A 20,198-nucleotide genomic window follows, 5' to 3' on the forward strand; every position below is an offset into this window, starting at 1 on the left:
ACCCTGCACATTTTTAAACTTACAACCAAATGCTATTACTGTTGTAGTAAACAAATGTTTTTTACATTAAAGTATTTAATTAGCAAAACAATCATTATTATCAATGTAACAAACTGAAAAATGCAGCAACTCGATACAAGACTGAGGTAACAAAATACTTTGCCAAAAACCTAGATTCCAACACCAGAGTTCTTACAGGTGAGACAGTTCACAAGAATTTTAGAAAGAATCCTTTACATAAATGGCATGCAGTGGACTGCTGGAAAATACAGCCAAAAATAGTGCAACAGCTTCCACACAAAACAAACCAAAATGTTGAAATTGATTCACATTATAGTGTGACAAGTCAGTCTCACTTTGAAAACTAGTTTCTTTGCCTCATTTTAGTGCTATTTGGAAAAATATGCATTTTGGCACTAAATTACATTAAAATTAAATAAATAAATAAATAAATAAATAATTAAATAATGAAAGGAAAAATCAATTAAATAAATTAATACATTAAATAAACAAATAATATTACCTATAGTTATTTTATCTTCACAATTCTGAAAATGGCAATTATGTTATAATGTTTACTTTTACAGAACTATTGTAGTTGTTGTTCTCTTTGATGGAGGAGAACTTGTATGGTTAGTGATTTTTTTGGTGGAAATGCAGTAACAATCAGTGGTGATAGGCAACCTTTTGTTTTTCAATAGCAGCTTTCAATTAACCATAGCAGTACCTGGTAATAGCAAATGGTACCAAATGGCATCATAACACCTCTGATCAGCAGCTAGGAACTGCTTATTACTTAAACGCTAATTCAAAATTGGTGTAAGATGTTTTACTAGTATTCTTTCACTGCCATCAATCTGAATTTCTCAATACTCTGCAGCAATTTCACAATTATGCTATGCGGAAAAGATCGTAAATCTCATATTGATGACTAATCACAAAAATCCACACGTGTAGAGTAATTCAGACTATATCATAGCCTAACAGTCTGAAGTAATTTACTGCTGACAGGATGTTACCACATTCAAAATCTTCTGTGCCATCTCTAATGGCGTTCGATGCTCTGCCCTTGCAGATAACCATGTATTTCCTAGTTCAAAGTTGTCTTAAGTTAGCAAAGAAAGAGAAAAACAATACAAATATATTTTTAATTACCACTCTTTTCATAGAGTTCCTCAGTTATCAAATAAATTTTGTCAACTTTACATATACTTTCCCATGTCCCAGGATCTAAATGCAGTTGTTATCAGGAACTGTTTTTCTTGAAAACCTGGTATATATTAGGCTTTCAGGATTGTAACATGAACTCTTAAAAGAACAATAAATTTACTTTTGGCCTTCATTTAAAAAACAGTTGGCTTTTTCTCCTTGTTGTTAGAGAAATTTCAAAATAAAAATGTAGAAAATCATGAAGTCCACAGAATACATACTGCTAATGCCAGGGAGCTTGTTCTAGTAGAGGTTCTGTTCACTTAAACTGACTTTCATGGTGTTCCTGGTTTGTAAGTTAGAGGCTGACTTGCAAATTTCTCCTCTACGCAATCTTAGGAAAGTCAGAAGAGGTTTTCTGGTGATTGATGAAGTCGAAATAATGATGCTATATAGCAAAAGAGTTTGAAAAAGAAAAAGTGATGAATTTAACATATGAACAGAAAACGATTCTGACTGCAGGAGTGCCAGGGTACAGCAGGAATACAGCACAGAGAGCGTTCCTTCGGAGGAGAAGGTCCAGTTACACTTCTTTTGTTGTTCATTTATTCTCTGGATATTGATGTGGAGACTTCTTTGTACTTGCTCCACTGATGGACAGTCTTTCACTGCCACCATGATTTTATAATAGCAGCACCATCTACCAGTACTAATATCCTGAAGTCACAACACATACTGGAATTGAATGGAGCCAAGTCGTCCACAGAAGGACAGAACAGAAACAATGATATGGAGTCATTCTGAGGAGCCAGGACCACGTGATATAAAACACCTGATTATCTGCTTCCCTATGCTAAGGGATTTGAAATGAACAACGTTCAGACTGAACCAAAACACCAAATTTATGAGCAACTATGCCATTGGTAAAAGAATGAAAGACAAACTTCAGCACAACATAAATTTAAACAGCCTTAAATCTACTACCAGTGTATTCCTGAGCAAAATAACTGAATGAAAAAGAAATCCAACTGTCCTATGCCAAAATACATTTTTCCCAAATAGCTCAAATATGAACAGCATATTGTCCAGAGATTTGATAGAAAATTTGAGGCAGCCACATTGCCAAGCAACTCAGTGCACTTAGGTTATAAAAATGTTGTTCCACAATTTTCTACTCTAATTGACACTTTGGAGCAAGTTAACACTGTCAATCATTCTGTGCATTAGAAAGAACTGAAACCCAACATGGGCCAAATATTCTTCAGTCACACAAAGCAGCTTAACAATAAAAAGAACCATTTGAAAAAGAACAGGCAGAAGATATAATGCTCAGTTTGCGGCCAAATATCAGTTCATGCAGTCTCTGACCACAAATAGTTGAGGGCTCTAGAATCCTGCAGGAGTGAGGATTAATCTTCTGTCCGTCTAACTTGTCTGCTTTCACTCAGTGCATGAGACTTTATCTGGTCCTAGGGATAACATTCACTTTCTGCTTTTAAAAGCTGTGTCAGAATCACTTTCACGTTACATGGGAAAGTGCTGAAATATCTGTGGCTGGCTCATGTCAGGAAAACCATTCTCCTCTTCCTCCTTAGAGAACAATAACCTGTTTCTTCAGTTTGGCACTTGAAGTCACACCAGGTAGGAGAGGAAATTATTCGAATGACATTAGATTAGCAGGTACCTAGAAGAGATTGTAAATTGAATCATTACATTTGGGAAAGATCTCTAAGATCATTGAGTCCATCCTAGTATGGTTGCTTTCATTTTCCATGAGACAGTCCCTTCTAAAGAATAGATGAGGTTATCTTGCTTGAAGCAACTGAGAGTAGAGGTTATATGCTCCTAAGGTGACCAAACCAATAGCTAGACCTGCACAAAACCTGGTTTGATGGGAATTCTCTAATTTTAAATAATCTTTCTTTCTCCCACTGAAAAAAATTGATCAGCGTACAGAATGAGGAATTATGTCTGTCCCCAACGGAAGGTGTGTGCACACAGATTGAAAGAGCTTTTCTAGTAAGGATTTTCTGGAAAATAGGAAAAAGTGGGTAGAAATATCTTACCTGAGGCTTGTTGCTTTTGCACGCGTCATCCAGATGTTTATGCCACAGTATTGCATGAAACCTTGAACCAGTCTGAAACTTGTAAACATTGCCTACAAAAATAAGAAAATGAAAGACTCAGAATTTACAGACAGACAATAGTTTCAAAGGACTCCGATTTCTATGCAGAAGCCAAAGTCCTGAATTAAACTCTTAAATTAATTTGCACCTCAAATGCTCAGACATGATGCTGCTAATATAAGAGAGCCCATGTGAGCCATGTTACCCAGCAATTCTTGGGTGAAGCAAGTATGAGAACATATGTGGTCTCATAGGCAGAAAGGCTGAATTACAGCCACAGAAAAGACCATGTAGGTCGGTGTGTGGCAAGAAAACAAAGAACGCTTAGTAATAAGAGAACAAAGCCCGCTTGGTTAAGAAGAACAAGAACTATTCAGTCAAGGCAGGAGAGATGTAACAAAGTTTCTAAAATGTAACAGGGAGCAGAACTTCAGTAGTTATCAGAAAAAATTGTTATACAAGCACTTGATTTAAAGGAAAAAGGCTGACCTGTATACTAGGAATGCAATCCCTTATATTATTGGTTAACAGATGCGTCAACAGTTACTGTATTGGCTATCCAGAAACATGATATTCTAATCTGATACTGAATATATTATAAAGCTATATACACTTTTAATAAGTGTTTCTGGTTATACCACAACTGGGGACTGTGCATCATTCATATGCCGCAGGTCAGATCTAATTTAATCTTGGCTTTCTTCTCATCAAGGCTTCTGTAAACTTAGTTTTCTTCAATGTCCTACTGCAAATTGTTTCCTGCAATCAAATATTTTGTGCATTTTAGTTAACTCCCAGATGATGCACTTCATAGAGTAGATGGGACTCCATATGCAGCATCAAAGCTGAAAACGTGGAAACTGAAGAAAGCCTCAAGAACCTATAAGCAGCCACTCAAAGTGCAAAATAACTCCACGAGTTTTCTTATATTTTGAAGTTTAATGAAGGGAAATGAGTTATGGCACTGCAAAATAAATTATTAAAAAGTAATAATTACTTAGCAGACTTATTTTGGTAAATGGTTTGATATTTTAATTGACCTCAGTGTAAGTCAAGATTTGATATTGACTGATTTTAAGGAAGCTATTCAGAGACTTGTAGATCAATGTATGGAGATACACGGACGGGCTGCAATCTCATATTAGCTGAGGAATTTCTGTGAAATTTACAGTAACTGTCAAAAGAAATGAATCTCTGCAGGCAGCACAGGAGAACCACGGCATATTGTAGAAGTACGTTCCATTTAATTTGTACCTTCCTGGGAAAATTCTGTATTGAAGGTCTCCCTCTTCAGTCTTTTATGAGTGCCACTGCAAGTTCTGTAATCTACAAGCTCACTAATAGATATTAATCTACTTCCTGTCACAGAAATGTAATGCAGACATTGTCCATTTTGCAATATCTACCTTTGTCAGGGTTATTTAGCTGGAAAATATCAGGATGCTCTGGGTCATCAGGCAGTGCCACCATCCAGCCTGCAATGGAGACTTTTTTCCCAGGTGTAGATTTATACTGGAAAAGACAGACAAATCGGTCATAGCTGAGACTGTAGCAGAGATTAACTTTTGGCTGTAGAAGTTGTGCAGAAATATGGCTTAGCCTGGGACAGAAAGTACACTTTGGATGCCCTTCCAGATCTACTTATGAGTATTCAATTTTTGGTTTTAGAATAAATTTAAAGCTTACATGTTTTCTTTCAGTGCCTCTTAAAGCTTTTGCTCCAAAGTACAGAAGAGTTGATCCTGAAAGCATGACCCAGTATCTAGTCCATGAGGAGAGCTGAATGAAAAAGGAAAAAAATTAGGAAAAACTCTGCATATCTCTGACATTTCAAAAATTTATTCACAGGCAAGTCCAAGTGCTACCAAAGTTAATTCTAGAAGCAGGGAATGGAGATAAAGAGTGTCTCCTGGTGTAAATCAGCTCAGCTACCTAAAGCTTAATGGCTGGCTGTGAATACAAGCCTTCTTTGTTGGGTATCTCATGAAAATATCAGTAATGATTGTTTATAGAAGAATAGTGTGCAGCCTTCTGCTGTACAGATCTTAGATTTTGATTAAAAAAAATTATTGAGTTGACTCTGCAATTCAGTCCTTCAAATCTTTTTGCTCTGAACTGAACTGGGTTGCATGTGAAATACATCAATCAACCCTACAGAAAGCAAATACATTATCAAATGCATAGGACTAGAACCATGTGAAACCCTTGAATTCAGGTTAACTATGAATTGCCATGACTTTGGTGCTATGGGGGCTGCCCTGCAGCCTTTCCATCTTAATGCCGTATCTCAAAAGCACCAAAATATATTGTAGAAATATATTCAATTGAATTTGTACCGTCCCTTGAAAATTCCGTACTGAAGATCTCCCTCTTCAGTCTTTTATGAGTGCCACTGCAAGTTCTGTAATCTACAAGCTCATTAATAGATATTAATCTACTTCCTGTCACAGAAATGTAATGCAGACATTGTCCATCTTGCAATATCTGCCTTTGTCAGGCTTATTTAGCTGGAAAGTATCAGGATGCTCTGGGTCACCTGGCAGTGCCACAAGATTTATTTCTGCCCTCACGACACTGCTTGCTAGTTACACAATTGCTTCACTCCTGCTCTGCTGTCACAGCTAGAAACGTGACTTGCAAACTGATGTATATCAAATGACACACAAAGGTTACAACCTTGTTACAACCTGGTTATAACTTTGATCAGACAATTACAATTGATAAAACCATTATTTTGTGTGGTATCAAGCTGCAGGTTTAATATAATTCTGAAAATTAAACCAGCCACTAATGAATTAGGACCATAGGAATAATTAGAATTACTTACAGTAGGTTTCTTGCCTTCTTTGAGCAGTGTTTTTCTTCTTAAAGGCCCTTCCATGGTAATGACTCCTGTGGGACCACCTGCTGTGCAGCTGCATGCACCTGTTGGGCTGGAGAGACAAAGCATTCCTCTATGTATTTCAGCAGAATAAAGATGATAAATAAGCAATATAATTTAGTAAGACAGCTGTAATTTATACATTATATCGATAACTTACTTCTACAATGGCTAAAGCAAACTAATTTAAACAAAATAAAATCTGACTGGATTTAAAATGCAACTAAATCCCAGTATTTGCAGAATACTGATTCAGGGCCCTATTTTCTTAATTGTTCGAACATATGACTTCATTTGCCAGCATCACAGAATTTACCAAGTTCAGGTCAGGTATACATGCAAGGAATGATTTTTACCCCTCAAACTATATAAAATTTTCAGTGTCACCTCTCTTAGATCTGTAAATGGACTGCCTGCTTCTAGAAAGTCCACTTCTTAGTGACTAGCAACATTGTGAGCACCTGCTAGATATGGCTTGTGGATGTTCCCTCTCTTACTTGAGGTCCAAGGTCATACCCTTTTACTGAACAAAATCAACAGACCACACAGACACAGACAGATACTATGGGTAGCTGTCTGGTAAATCAGGAAATAGATTGTTGGAAAGGGTCAGGAAGGTATCCTTCTAACATCATCACTTGTAATGGGAGTCAAAGATGGCCTTGATGACAAACCTGCTTCCACAGAGGTTTCATAAAACTCTAAGCAAAGCCTAGTTTTCTGCAAAATGGAAGCCAGACAACGTTAGTTAAATCAACAGCTAAACTGAATTTCATCTGAATGAGCCATAACCCTGCTTTGCCATTAACAGGAGTTCTTACAAGCAGGAGGGGGAGACTTCGTAAATTGTCATGGTCATATAAGGACATTTGGACCCAAAATACATTACTAGGAAAGCGTAAAGACCCAAATTGAAGTTTAGCACCATACAATTAAAGAGGCAGGCCCTGAACTGTACCTGTAGACACAGCTTCGACTCCGAGGAGAATTCCTGAGTGGTACCCTCCAGTTAGGACCCAGCGTGGCATATAAACGACCCCTGTTTGTGAATGCAAATATCTGATGAAGGGTGTTCTTTAGGGTTTGGTAAATATGACAGAGATAGCTCCTAATCTTTTCAGATCCAATACCTTTACAGTGCTTTATTTCAAAATGTTTGCCGTTTTTTCCTAACTAATCAATAATTTGATAAAAATAACTATTGATTTAGGGCTTACCTATGTTAGGGATCATTAGTGAATTTCTTAGCTAAGTCTGTAGAGTGCTCAGTGAGTGTACAGGAAGACTCACTCACCTTTCAAGCCCTGACGGCAGCTCCTCACTAAATTCTGAGCTTTCACTGCTATCTAGAAAGAGAGTAGTACAGAGAAGGAGTAAGAAAACCACCCATGGGAAAATACAAAGCCAATGTATGTGGATCACCAGAATACTCTTTTGTATAGTACTGTGGACACCGCTTACTTAAATCATGTTTTGAAGAAGTGTTTAGAGTTCATGGTAAAATCTTTAGTTGGAAGAGGCTTACATAAGCCTCTCCATTTATAGTATCTGACTCTTAACTCATGTTATTGCTGTGTTTTAATACCATTACTTTTATTTTCATCATGCCTCTACTTCAGAACCTGAGAACTTCAGGCACATAAAATCCAGCTCCTTTGTAAGACAATATTTCTAGCACAATATCCATAAGTCAATTGAAGTTATTAGATATGGTATCACGTTTTATTTTCAAGAAGCAAACACACCTCTAATAGAGAATATGTCAGCTGTTTGCTGCTGCTAGGAATTATTAAAATATATACATATATGACGGTATTCATAACAGAAGTTCCTATCTCTCCTTCGAGCCCATCACCCATTTGTCCCTCCTTTTCTGGCACAGCTATTTAGCTCACAGTTTTAATTTGCCCAGGACTGATTTTCTAATGCTCAGTTTAACACGCTGAGCTGTTCCTGTATTTTCAGAAGTGAAAAGATCATCTCAGTGTCCAGCTCTTGGTCAAGTAAGTACTGTCTTTCACAGTCAATTTCTTATTCTAGAAATTGCCTGAGTCTCTTGTAAGGTAGCTTTCTCTTGCTTAGAACACAGCTTCTTGATCACTTTTTTGATATTATAATAATTTCTTTATTAATGATAATACTATAATGTGTTCATTTTACGTTTCTTTATAAGTCTTAGACAGTACTACCAAACAAATCCCCCATCTTCTAAAACATATAGTTAAAATTAAAGCTTTATTTGTGTAAAGGTAGCTTTTAAAATACATTTCCACTTTCCCCCTGGTAAAAGCTGATAAACACTTTGTGTCACACACCGAGCATCTACAAAACCAATCTTCTTTCATGCCGCTTTTACCAAAAGCATCAGTGGATAATCAAGGAAAGCTGATGTTACATTGACCAGGTAGCAGTTCTGATCTACTTCCATCCATGAAAACAATCAGTCTTTGCAAGGGAACTAATGATCTCCCTAATTCTCTGCTTTCGGGTATCTGTGACAGGAGCAGGGGTGTCGCTCCCCAGACGTACCTACGGAGAGGCCGTTGGCGAGGCGCGTGCTGGGCGCGGGGCCGCGCGCTGGGCTGTGACACTCCAGGACACTGTCGTCCAGCAGGTGCCGCGGCCGCTCCGTCGGGAAGGTGGCGCTTTTGCTCTCCACGACGCTCAACTGACACATCATACTGGAACATGGAAGAAGAGAAAAACGTGAAACCCCTCTTATGTCATCTAACAGCAACCCTTGGCTCACATGATTTCCACTAAGCCTCTGCCTCATCAGCAGGTTATTAAGGAGCAGGCAATTATACGCTACCACGTACTGTGCATATGCTCCTTTACTATCAAAATGCATTTCAGATTTTACTTCTCTTTGTCAGTAACAATTATTAAATTTCTGTAGCTGGGAAGTTGTAAATGTTTTGACTTCTCCGTACAAAATGTGAACATCCTTGGTGGCAGCAAAAGCAGAAACCTAGAAAAAGGAGACACACCAGGAATCCACAGACCAAAGTGGATAAGCAGCTTTCAAGTATTGCCAGTGCCTGGCGCTAGCAGAGAATAGAGTCAGCCAAAATGACAAAAGTGTCAAGAGAAAACCTGGGGAATACGTACTAGAGCCTGAAACACTTTTGCAATACAAGAAATGGAAAGGACAAATACTAGCATGTTCTCTGCTACTATCTTAAATTTTTGTGACACATGCATGGAACTGCCTGAGCATGAGACAGCTGGGATTACACACTTGTTTCCTAGGCTGTGACTCTTCCGGTGCCTTGGTACAGGAGGTGTAGGTAGACTTGCTGCAACTGAGGCATCAGGACATGTGGGTCTCCTGCTGAATTTCATAACTGCTGACATGTCAGATGGACCTAAAAGACAGGGATTATTTAACACTGGACTGATGCAAATCCCAAAAATTTCAATGGCATGTTTAGGAACTGATTAAAATTAATTTTTACAGATAACCAAATGGCACCATTTCTGAAGCACTGTTTCTTGCCCATTAGGGTTACACCATCCATTTTTGTTATAAATTCATCTCCATAATCTTGAACTCCCTGGAGTAATTTTAAAAATAGTTTTGCTCATACTTTTAACAATGAACTACAAAAGCTCTCGGCATCCTTACAACAGCTGGATGTGCCAAAGTGTAATATGCAGAGCCATAAAGTCGGTTTGTACTTCAGGTATGAGCAGGAACGTTCACATGTGTTTTGAATTTTGTTCACAACTTCATGTTGTGAATAAACTGTAAACAATCTGCTCATACTGACTCACAGCTTGAGCATGTAAGAAAAACCAAGGGCTCTTCATATACCTAATGGATGGACAGATGCATTACCTCTCAAAGATCTATGAGCTCTAGAGATGTCTCACTGTGATCATTCTTCCTCTCAATTTACAGATTTTATGAGGCCTCACAGAAAACACGGTTTTGTTCCAGCTCCTCGATGCTGTTCACAAAAGGCAGGCAGTGACCTTTGCAATACAGTGGAAAACATGGACTATCATCATCCTCAGTAAATGCCAGGCTCTTCTTGGCTTCACAGCAAACAGCTGAGATTTTGCTTTTAAACACTTAGTTATGGCATTGGTGCTTGTGATGAAAGTGGGAACAGTGGTCATCAAAGTCGCCATCTGCCCCATGTCTTTCTCCTTGGGACAGTCCAGGTACTAGCAGAACAGACTTTCCTCTATAGTACAAAAATCCCTTCTCGGAGGTTCCAGCAACCTCAGCTTAGTCAGCTTCTGGACTCTTACCAAAACCACTCATTAAGAGGTTGACACAAGAAGAAACTTTGTGATGTGAAAAGCCATGTACGATCATCATCAGAATATTTACAAAAGTGTCTGGCATCAAATAAGTAATAAACTAAAACAGAAAAAAAACCAAAACACCTCAAAACCAATCCAAACCACCAACATTCCACAGCACAGTTTGACAACAGGATGAACATGAACTTTTAACAGAAATGGTTCTGAGAGACAAAACTTCCCAGGGAAGTGGTCATGGCACCAAAACTGTCAGAGTACAAGGTGAGTCTGGTTATATCACAACACTCTTAGTGATATAATTTAGTTTTACGGAGCCCTGCAAGGAGCAGGAAGTTGGACTCCATGATCCTTAGAGGTCTCCCCTTACTTGAGACATTCTGTTTCTATTTATTATACAGGCTGCTCTCTCTACCCTGAAGCACCCTGAAGGAAGGTATCATCCTCTGTCTTGAACTGAGGATTCATGAGACACAAGAACACGAGAACCAGTAATGAGTTTGTCCCAGTAAAAGGCAAAAAAAAACCCCAAATAAATGCAAGATGCTTTCCTGCCCATACTCACTCTGCAATATAGACTTATGTCAAGTTGTATGAAACAAAGAAATTAATTCAAAATTATTTGTCTTTTTATTTCACCATAGCCCAGACTCCGGAATTTCACTGCAAACTGGATTGTAACTAGGAAAAATTGCAAAGGGTTTTCCCTAGCAGTAAGGGGAAAGATTTAATCCACAATATTCTGCACATTTGAGCAAACAGTTCATTATGCTGCTTAATTAATAATGAAGGGAGCCCCAAGACAAGCAAAAAAGACACAACTTCTTTTAGCAATACAGAGAGGAGGGACAAGTTTGTTAGAGGAACCTTCAGTAGTATTCTTCATCAGACCATCAATTTAGTAGGACAACAAAGATAAAGCAGTTTTTAAGCATGTTTTCTGCCTCATTCATATATATCATCAGGACAGCATTTTTGCCTGCCCATCTTTGCTACCATCACACAACTGTAAATTTGTGAAACACAACAGTCACAGCATCAATCACTGGCATTTGCAGCTTCAGAGAAGGTCTTATACCTAATGGCCATGTGCAGTTTTAAAAAATGACTTTCAGTCATTTTAACAATGAACTACAAAAATCCATCCAGAGATTCACCTAAAGACGCACATCTGGGATGTTGGAGAAGGCACAGTACAATGTTCTTGCTGCACATACAACTAAAATTTTGATGCATTTGGGCTGTAACACAACACTGGAAGCTTCTTCCCTAAAACCAAAGCAGTTCATCTTCCATTTCTGCCATGGAGGTGAAGCACAAATTAGGACAAGAAGAAGTATGATTATGAATGCAATTATGTGTTGCCTAGTTTAATGTAAAAACTCTATGGATTCATAATTCACCATTAGGTCTGAAAAATCTTATCTGCTGCATTAGTAGCAAGAATATACACTTCACTGAAGTCTTTTACCATGGATTTTCATTACAAATTAAAATTTATGCAGAGACAAAACAAATGCCTTCAGAAGTTTCAGAAATTATTACAAGTTCTTTAGTTTGAAAACCTCCAGTTCTTCTGATGGACTAGGTTCCCAAAAAAGGAGTTTGCTCTACATGCTTTCTTTGTGGTGCCTTTCCATCAGATACTTTTCAACTTGTGAACAGGAAAATACTTAGGACTATTGAGGTATTTATTACCTGCTAAGAAGCATAAAATATATTGGAACTGAAACCCAGGATAAAGACAGTGGCAGCTAAAAGAGAATTTCCCTGAAAATTATGAGCATTTATCAGCAACAGTTTAATCTGAAACTCAGCATAAACTTCAGCGTTAATATGCCCACTCTGAGGCTTGTCCCTTAATTTGGTTGCAGGATTTGTTCATTTTTATATTGCTTCCCGCTGTGTCATTCAGGTGTTTCGGATGCCACTTCTCAATCTTCATTTACATTTTTTCAAGTCAATGACATTAAGTTCTTTTAAGTTCACTGAATGCTACTGAAGTATTATTTTTAACAAGTTACTGAAACCACAGCCTGTGAAACAGTAGCAATCTTAAAGCCTAGCCCTAGAGGATTATCAGTACAGTGCAGCCCTTCTTCACACAGACATTGCGCCACATGTAGAAATAACTGTTAAATGTTGTAACACATAATAGTTTAAAGTTTAAGTTTCTCACAGTGGAGAATCAGAGACCTGAAAGCAGTTTGATTAATTTTGTTCCAAACATTGATATGCAACAAAACAAAAGCATAAGACTCCTTCAAAATTACTTTATCAGAATGAACATCACAATAAGAAGTCCAGTGCTGACACAATCAAGTTATTAAAAAATCAAAGCTGGCTGGATTTGACTCCAGGTAGGTTCAAATGTTACTATCAAAACCTACAAAGAGTAAGAGATATTATCTAGCAAGAAGTAATAGTTTGAGACTTTTCACTCTACACTCCCTTTTTTTCTCCCTCTCTTTAGGGAGCATGGACTGAAATTTACTCTAATACCATTGCAACATGAAACTATCTAAAGATTGATCATTATAAAGATGATAATTGCTTGATTTAAGTAAGAGCTTTTATTACCTGGACAGCTTTTAACGGAAAAAGTTTGATAAACTGCCACACTCCCCCTGAAACAAATTACGTAGCATGTCTAAAAGGACTGCACATCTCAGATTATAATATAATACTAGGGAATATTATGAATAATATAAAAATTATATTAGGGACTAAAATTTCAGTTCACAAAAAATATTGCCAGGCTTAAGGTGCGACATGTCAAGGGTGACAGAGTTTGCGGAAATAGGTGTAAGAGTCTTAGAACTTAAGACAACAGTCCAGCTTGGCTTCCATGCTATTACATATGGCAATCACAATTGCTTGCATCAGTCCTGTCAAAGAAGGAAATGGACCCAGATTGACAGACCACTGGAACACACTGCCTAGAGAGAGCTTGTGGAGCTTCCTTCATTGGAGGCATTCCAGAGCCATCTGACACAGTCCTGTGCCATGTGCTGTAGGATGACCCTATTTGAACAGGGAGCTTGGATTAGATGACCCACTGTGGTCTCTTCCAGCTATGCTGTGATTCTGTGACTTATTCAAATGCCCAGTCAGGTGTCTTCAGTGAAGTTCCTGATGGCAGAAAACAGAATGCTTTGTGGGACCAGATGAAAACAGAAATATCATCTGTGCTGGTATTATTATGGCTGGACCGACCATTTTCAATGTAGTTCTGCATCCTCCTTTTCTCCAAGGCAAGAGAAGGAAATCCATACAGTTTAGCTCTGTTAGCCCTGTGCTAAGGTAATAATAATCTGAATTGAAACATCTTTACATAGCCTTTGTATCTGCTCTGCTGCTAAATGTCTACGAAGAAGAATGGTGAAGTTTATAGAGTTCTCTTCAGCTGGCTACACTTAGTTTAGCAAGAAATCTGGGGTGTAGTGAGTGTCAGCATGAGTTATGGGGCATAGAGCAGATGACCTCATTTCTGTAAAGGAGTAAGAGACAAAGAGAGCCCATGTCACGAAGGATGCCAAAGAGGGTAAGCAGTGAGATACTGATGACAACTGCACAGGCCAAGGGACGTTTATGGACATACCAGACTGCTGAGCAATTAGCTGGGGAAGTTATGCCTGATACTGCTGATAACAAAATTCCAATACTTAAATTCATTTGGGATTGAGTTATTTTGCCCCTTTTTTCCAATAAGTGAAGTCATCTGCTACTGCTAACTCTTGTCTTTACTCTTCTGGCTCCACTCCTAGTGCATACTGTTACCATGATTGCTACTCTGTTATTTTGCCTTTCATGGAGACAAAGCACTCTTAGCAGGATTTTCCAGTCAGCTGGCATGAACAAGGGTTAGTTTGGTTTTCATTATTTCTCAGCATCATTTTCAAGATTATGCTGACATGCACAGGAATGATGTATAAAAATATTAAAATGTTATTAAAAATGTGTTTGCATTAGGGAACGTGAGACAACTTCATCAGAGCAAGTCAAATGCTGTTCAGAGATCTGTGGCAAGAACATTTGGAAAAGTTTACACATATCCCAAAGGATCTCACTGTTTTTTCCTTTGCATAATTTTTCCATGAATAATCCTTCAAATGTTATAAATGAATGTTACTTTTGCAATCCTTCAGTAAAACATGTGAAAATTTACAGTCTCCAGAGCTTTTAAAAAAAGCAGTAGGGTAAGGGAGTTACAGTTCACAATTTTTCTCCACTAAAAAGCTATCAATAAACAAGTACTAGATATGCAAACTAAAATCTGAAAATGAGTTGCATATTATATGATGAAGAATTGAGTGATTTTTCAGGAAAGTAGAACAGTCTCAACTATTCACTATTTTTTGCTGAGCAGTTAAGAAGTAAAATAAAGACATTCCAATCTACAGACTCTCTAGTTAAATATTCACTGTAAATTTTTACTGCTCTGTTTCCATTTTAATCAGTATGTGATAATTAAAACTTGCAAAGAGAAATACCTACTCACAAAATACACAATCAATAACTTTAGATTAATTTTGTGCACAGATTCAAGAATGACAGAAAAAAAAATACACCTAGAATGATGGCTATTGTAAAAAAACAGTTTTAATTTTCAGAGTATTGCTTTGCAATTCAACAAAAGACTACTAATGCATAAAACATGTAATGTGGTTATGGCTGCTTCTCAGACAAGAACAAACTAAAAACAAGAATCTGAGTTCTTGACTGAACTTCCCCGTGCTCCTCCAAGCTCCCCAAAAGCTTCACACACACACACTCACACACACACATACTTCTGACTGCACAGTAAGCACACTTGAGTGTATTTCCTTCAAATGCTTCCTGTATAGAAGTGGTATTTTCAATTTTAAGTGACACTTTTATGGAATCACTAATTGTCAGCATTTGTGTTACATATTCTGTACCAGTGGAATGTGCAAACCCCGGACTTACACTTCAGCAAAAACACTGAAGTTTTTGCAGTTGGATCTACAAGGCAGTATATGGGCTTGGGTGACATCAAGATTGGCAATGAAGACATAGCCACTGTGAGAGCATAGCTGCAGGGAAACTAAAGTTTGGGTTCAACCAAATACATTAACCAATCAATCAAAAAAAAAAAAAAAACAACCCCAACTTTTTACAGAAACTATTTCAGGTGACTGCTGTGAATAAAGAGTCAAAACCAAAAGACCAAAACCAACTAAACCTCCAAAAAACAAGGCAGAAAAGCCCTTTGTCCTCTGGCTGGTCTATATTTGTAACATTCCTCAGGATAATAGCTTGGTAGTTAAAATAAGCATCAATGAACTAGGACATTAGACTTGTTTGGTAAGGAGGCACAGAAAGTAATAGAAAGCGAGGAAGTTAAAAACTGAGCCAAATCATTCCCTCCATGGAAAATTCATATTTGTTTTGACAGAATGCTCTTCTACAATTTTTGTGAAGCTTTGGTATGTTAAGAAAAAACCCACAGTACACTAATTCCAGCTGTATTTAGTAGTTGATAACATGTGAATCCACTGATTTGTCTGGTATTGATTTGTTTCAAAAATACTCCAGTGAGTTGTAAAAATTTCTCATGAAAGCATCACAGAGGAAGAGAATGTAAACCAAAGAGTAAAGTTTTCTACACAGTCTGTAAATTTATGTGAAGAAAACTTAGTTCTTCTATTTCTACACTAAGTTCTGTGTAAGAAAAGCAGACATGGTGCACATGAAGCAAATGACCAAGAACTAGCACAAGGATTAGACAATCCTCATTTCCACAGAATGACTGGCTGCTAAAGCACTTAACACAAACTATTTATTAGTTGCCAAAGCAACCAGTAAAACAAATGGCAAAACTAAATGTCAAACTCAGTGTTTACATGGAAAATGATGGCGTGGGGGATTTTTATTATGAAATGCTGTAACTGCTGTAGAGATATCACTAATGTAGTATAGTTAGTTCAGAGGGTTACAAATGTGCAAACATCCCCAGCCTTTCTTCCTTTTGTTTCTAGATTTTCAACTCCTATATATCACATACTCTACATCCAATAATTGGCCTCTTCTAATTAATTAAAATATATACTCTAAAAGTTTGTTATGAGCTAGCTCTCAAAGCTGAATGAACTTGGCAATATGGGCTGAATTTTACCCGAGTAACAAAGAAGAGATTATACCTGTTTCACATTAATTATTCCACATTCTTTGTATGATGGTAACAGAAAACCTCTGGTCTAATTATTTTCCCCTCAAGAATTACACCAAGACCTACTTGGGGGGAAAAAACAAAAAGGAAAAAAAAAAGGGGGGGGGGGGGGGTAAGGGTCCATCCCTGACTACTGCATAACAAATGATAATAAATGCCCCAAAATAAGGGCTACCCACAGCAGAGGCCTGGCTGTTGATAAAATTTAATGCCAGGTGTTAATTTTAATGAAGGGGTTCATTAAAAATCACAGAATTGTTACGACCAGTCTTTGAGTCACTTAGTATTAGACGAAATTTTCTGGATATGGTAATTATTTTACCATTATTTCAACTTTTTATATTGTTTTTCAAGATAGAGTAAATATGCTCTATTTCAGAGAATGAGTGAACCACTTTGTATGCTCTGCTTAGCACTGCACCCTAAACTTTTCCAAATAACATGATGAGAAAGAGTATGCGTAACAGAACATTTCTCTACTGAGCTACACTTGGTGTGCAAATTCTGAGGAACTTCAGTTGCTTAGAAGGCTTACATTTACCATATATTGCATTAAATCTTTTCCTTTGTTCTGGGAAATTCTATTGAGTTATACCTTCCAAAACAACCTAACAGCCATACCATAAATGACAAGCACCTTTCAGCTAACACTGCAGGAACAGAGATGTCTTTTACAGCTAATTCAACTAGAAACTGTGAACAGTTAGCATACTATAAGCTCTCCAGCTACATTCTCTCTCTCTCTCAAACCACAGCAAGGCAGAATGAACAGACTTAGGCTGCTGCCAAGGAAGTTGTGTGAATCACACAGTTCCCGAAAGCATTCAACTTAACTGCTTAAAGCTCTTTCTTAAATGATACTTGTGAGGGACAAGAATCTGCAGCATTATGGAAGACATTAAATCTTCCGGTGAAAGCACTATTCACAATTATATATGCATTTGGTAATTAAATGAGGCCCTTTTAGCCACTAATATACAAAACATAGCTTGTTGTGAGACAGTCACTTTAATCAGATGCCTGCCTCCTGTTTGAATTTACTGGAAAACTAGTTGGCAAAAGAAGTGGAAAATGGACACATGGTTTTCTCCAGGACTTTGTAAATAGAAATGCTGCAGGACTTAACTGAAAAAAAAGAAACCCACAATGTCTCTGGCTACAGTAAACTGTTAATATTTTTTTGAAAGAGAGAAAACTGGGTGGAAGATAAATTTGGAGTGCTGGCAAGTAAAATCAATTTCCATCATCAACACATGCAATTATATTTTAGAACACAAAGATGACACTATTCCCTGCACTTAATCCGATCATAGGCTTTGGAATTATTACCAATGATATTGAACTTTTTTTCTGTCTCTGGAAACACATGCTGATCTCTAAGGAGGCAGCATGTCACAGGCAAAACTCAACTAGACCTATTGCTATTAGTAATGTATTAACCTTTGTACTATCGAGGCAACTGAACTGATTACTGGCCTTATGGGCTAAGAACCTTCAACTTTAAATCACTATTATCAAACTCCCACACCTTAAACCATTAACTGGAACATTAAACTACTGCCCAAAGTATTTTGAGATCATCTATTATTATTGTAGCCTGCCACCTGCAAAGGACTTATGGCATACAATGTCCAAAGTGAAATTAATTTCAAGGTATAATTTGAATCCAAATAAAATTGACAGCATTACCTGTAAATGTGCTATTTTTAATTCTCCATGTTCAAATATTGCATTACTAATATTTGAGTATTTTTGTTCAGAATTACTCAAAACTAACATATGGCAATACTCCTATTTATTAATGTTGTGAAATAAACAATAAATTAATGCCTTCATGGTTAGTTAGATTTCAATTTTAATTCATGCTAACTTACTTAATAAACCTTCTCCTTTCAGTAAAATATATTTTCAGTAAAATGTACTCGATTCCATTTAGTAGCATTTTTCCAGTCACACAGGTGCAGCTCACTGAAAAATTCCTGTGGGTATTACAAAATGCCGATGGCATTCATTGTCTAACTGGCAGTACGTGAGAACTCTCTAGCTGAGCAAGAAATAAATACAGTAGTCCACAAAAGGGTCAAGCTTTTGAAGGAAATACTAACAGAAGAATGGAGCAATAGGAATGACTCAGCACTTGGTTTCTAGTCATCACATTAATTCTCACTCTGAGTAAAACAACCTTAGAAGCACTTAAGGGCACTGCAGATTCAGAAGGGAAAATTCACCCTCTCCTAATACTACCAGATACTATAGGATCCCATATTCAATGAAGTACGTACTGCTGAACATTGTCCCAATCAATTTTTGTGGACTCCAGCTGAGCTCACTGCAGTATCATGCTATATTCCTTACCTAGATCGGACAAGTTCAAAATTCTTGTTTCCAACTTTGGAACTGTATTTTTAATTGCCTTCCATTAGAGTTCTAATAAGGTCTCAGCCCTTGATTAAGACTTACAGAGTACCGGTGATGATCGCATGCCATGCTGCTAGAACTGAAATTATATTCCATAATCATACAAATGAAGTGTTAACATCAAAGTTCAAGAGTTGAGCATGCAGATGTGAGTACTACAAAGTAAAAGTCAGAGAACAAAAAGAGTTTATTTGTCTGCTTTATAAATGTAAGAAAGATGTAATCAAATGAGAGGCAATGTCTTTGTTTCAAGTCTCTAGTATGAAAAATCAAATCCTCACAAAAGCAAAAGAAAATGTGGCATGATGTGGTGGGTTGACTTTCATGGGCTGTCAGTACTGCCCAGCCTTCACAGGACAAGGTGAAAAAAATAAGATACGAAACCTTTGTAGGCTGAGAAAAAGGCAAATTAATTTTTAAAAGCACTGTGTGCAGAAGAAAAAGAAATCGCAAGAAAAATTTATCATCTACTTCCCATCAGAGGGCAATAAGAAGCCACGGCCTAATCCAAGCATCGTAGCACGTGCTTAGCAAGATAAACACCTTAATAATAAATACCTCACTCCCCCCTCTCTCTTAGCTTTTACTGATGAGTGTGTCATATGGTATAGAATATCTCTTTTGGCAGCTTTAATCAGCTGTCCTGGCTATGTACCCTCCCAACCTCTTGCCCATCCCCAGCCCACTGGCCTTTTTGGCAGGGTGCTGGGTTTGGAGAGATAGCCTTGATGCAGTGGGCACTGCTTAGCAGAAGTCTGGTAACTTATCAACACCTTTCCAGACACAGATACCGAGAACAACACTGTGATGGCTCCTGTGGGGAAGTTAACTTCCAAATGCATTTCTGTATGAAGAAAGTGTTCATTACGAACTACTTTTGAACTCATCTAATAAAAACCCAAAATATCCTGTGAACTATTCCTTTATGCAGCAATTAATAATAATGAGCATTAAGCAGGGAAAGGAAAAGCACCTTCTTAAAGAAACTGAAGACCAGGCTAAATGTTTATCTAACTCTGGGAATAGCAATCACAATACTAGGACCAACAAGAGGTTCCCTATAAACAACTGGTCATTTGACAGCAGCCAACATGAAGAGCTGGGAGGCAGAGGAAAAACACATGGGCCTTTTCCTTATTTTATATTTAGCGTCTTCCTT

General features: G+C 37.5%; 1 protein-coding gene across 2 annotated transcripts in view; it reads right to left on the reverse strand.

Moving 5' to 3' along the window:
• Nucleotides 1–20,198, reverse strand: part of RALGPS1 (Ral GEF with PH domain and SH3 binding motif 1) — a 74,878-nt gene continuing 54,680 nt past the window's right edge. For both annotated transcript variants that reach the window (XM_054283897.1, XM_054283895.1), the window contains 9 exons: nt 9,398–9,524; nt 8,686–8,837; nt 7,451–7,502; nt 7,115–7,195; nt 6,103–6,208; nt 4,962–5,054; nt 4,682–4,787; nt 3,216–3,307; nt 1–2,833 (listed from right to left, as the gene is read on the reverse strand). In XM_054283897.1, coding sequence (XP_054139872.1) covers nt 2,804–2,833; nt 3,216–3,307; nt 4,682–4,787; nt 4,962–5,054; nt 6,103–6,208; nt 7,115–7,195; nt 7,451–7,502; nt 8,686–8,837; nt 9,398–9,524 — 839 coding nt within the window. In that variant the 3' untranslated portion in view covers nt 1–2,803. The remainder of the gene's footprint in view (nt 2,834–3,215; nt 3,308–4,681; nt 4,788–4,961; nt 5,055–6,102; nt 6,209–7,114; nt 7,196–7,450; nt 7,503–8,685; nt 8,838–9,397; nt 9,525–20,198) is intronic.

Source organism: Melozone crissalis, unplaced genomic scaffold, assembly GCF_028551555.1.
Source record: "Melozone crissalis strain CALT ecotype California unplaced genomic scaffold, PUWL_Pcris_2 ptg000041l_1, whole genome shotgun sequence".
Taxonomy (NCBI): domain Eukaryota; kingdom Metazoa; phylum Chordata; class Aves; order Passeriformes; family Passerellidae; genus Melozone; species Melozone crissalis.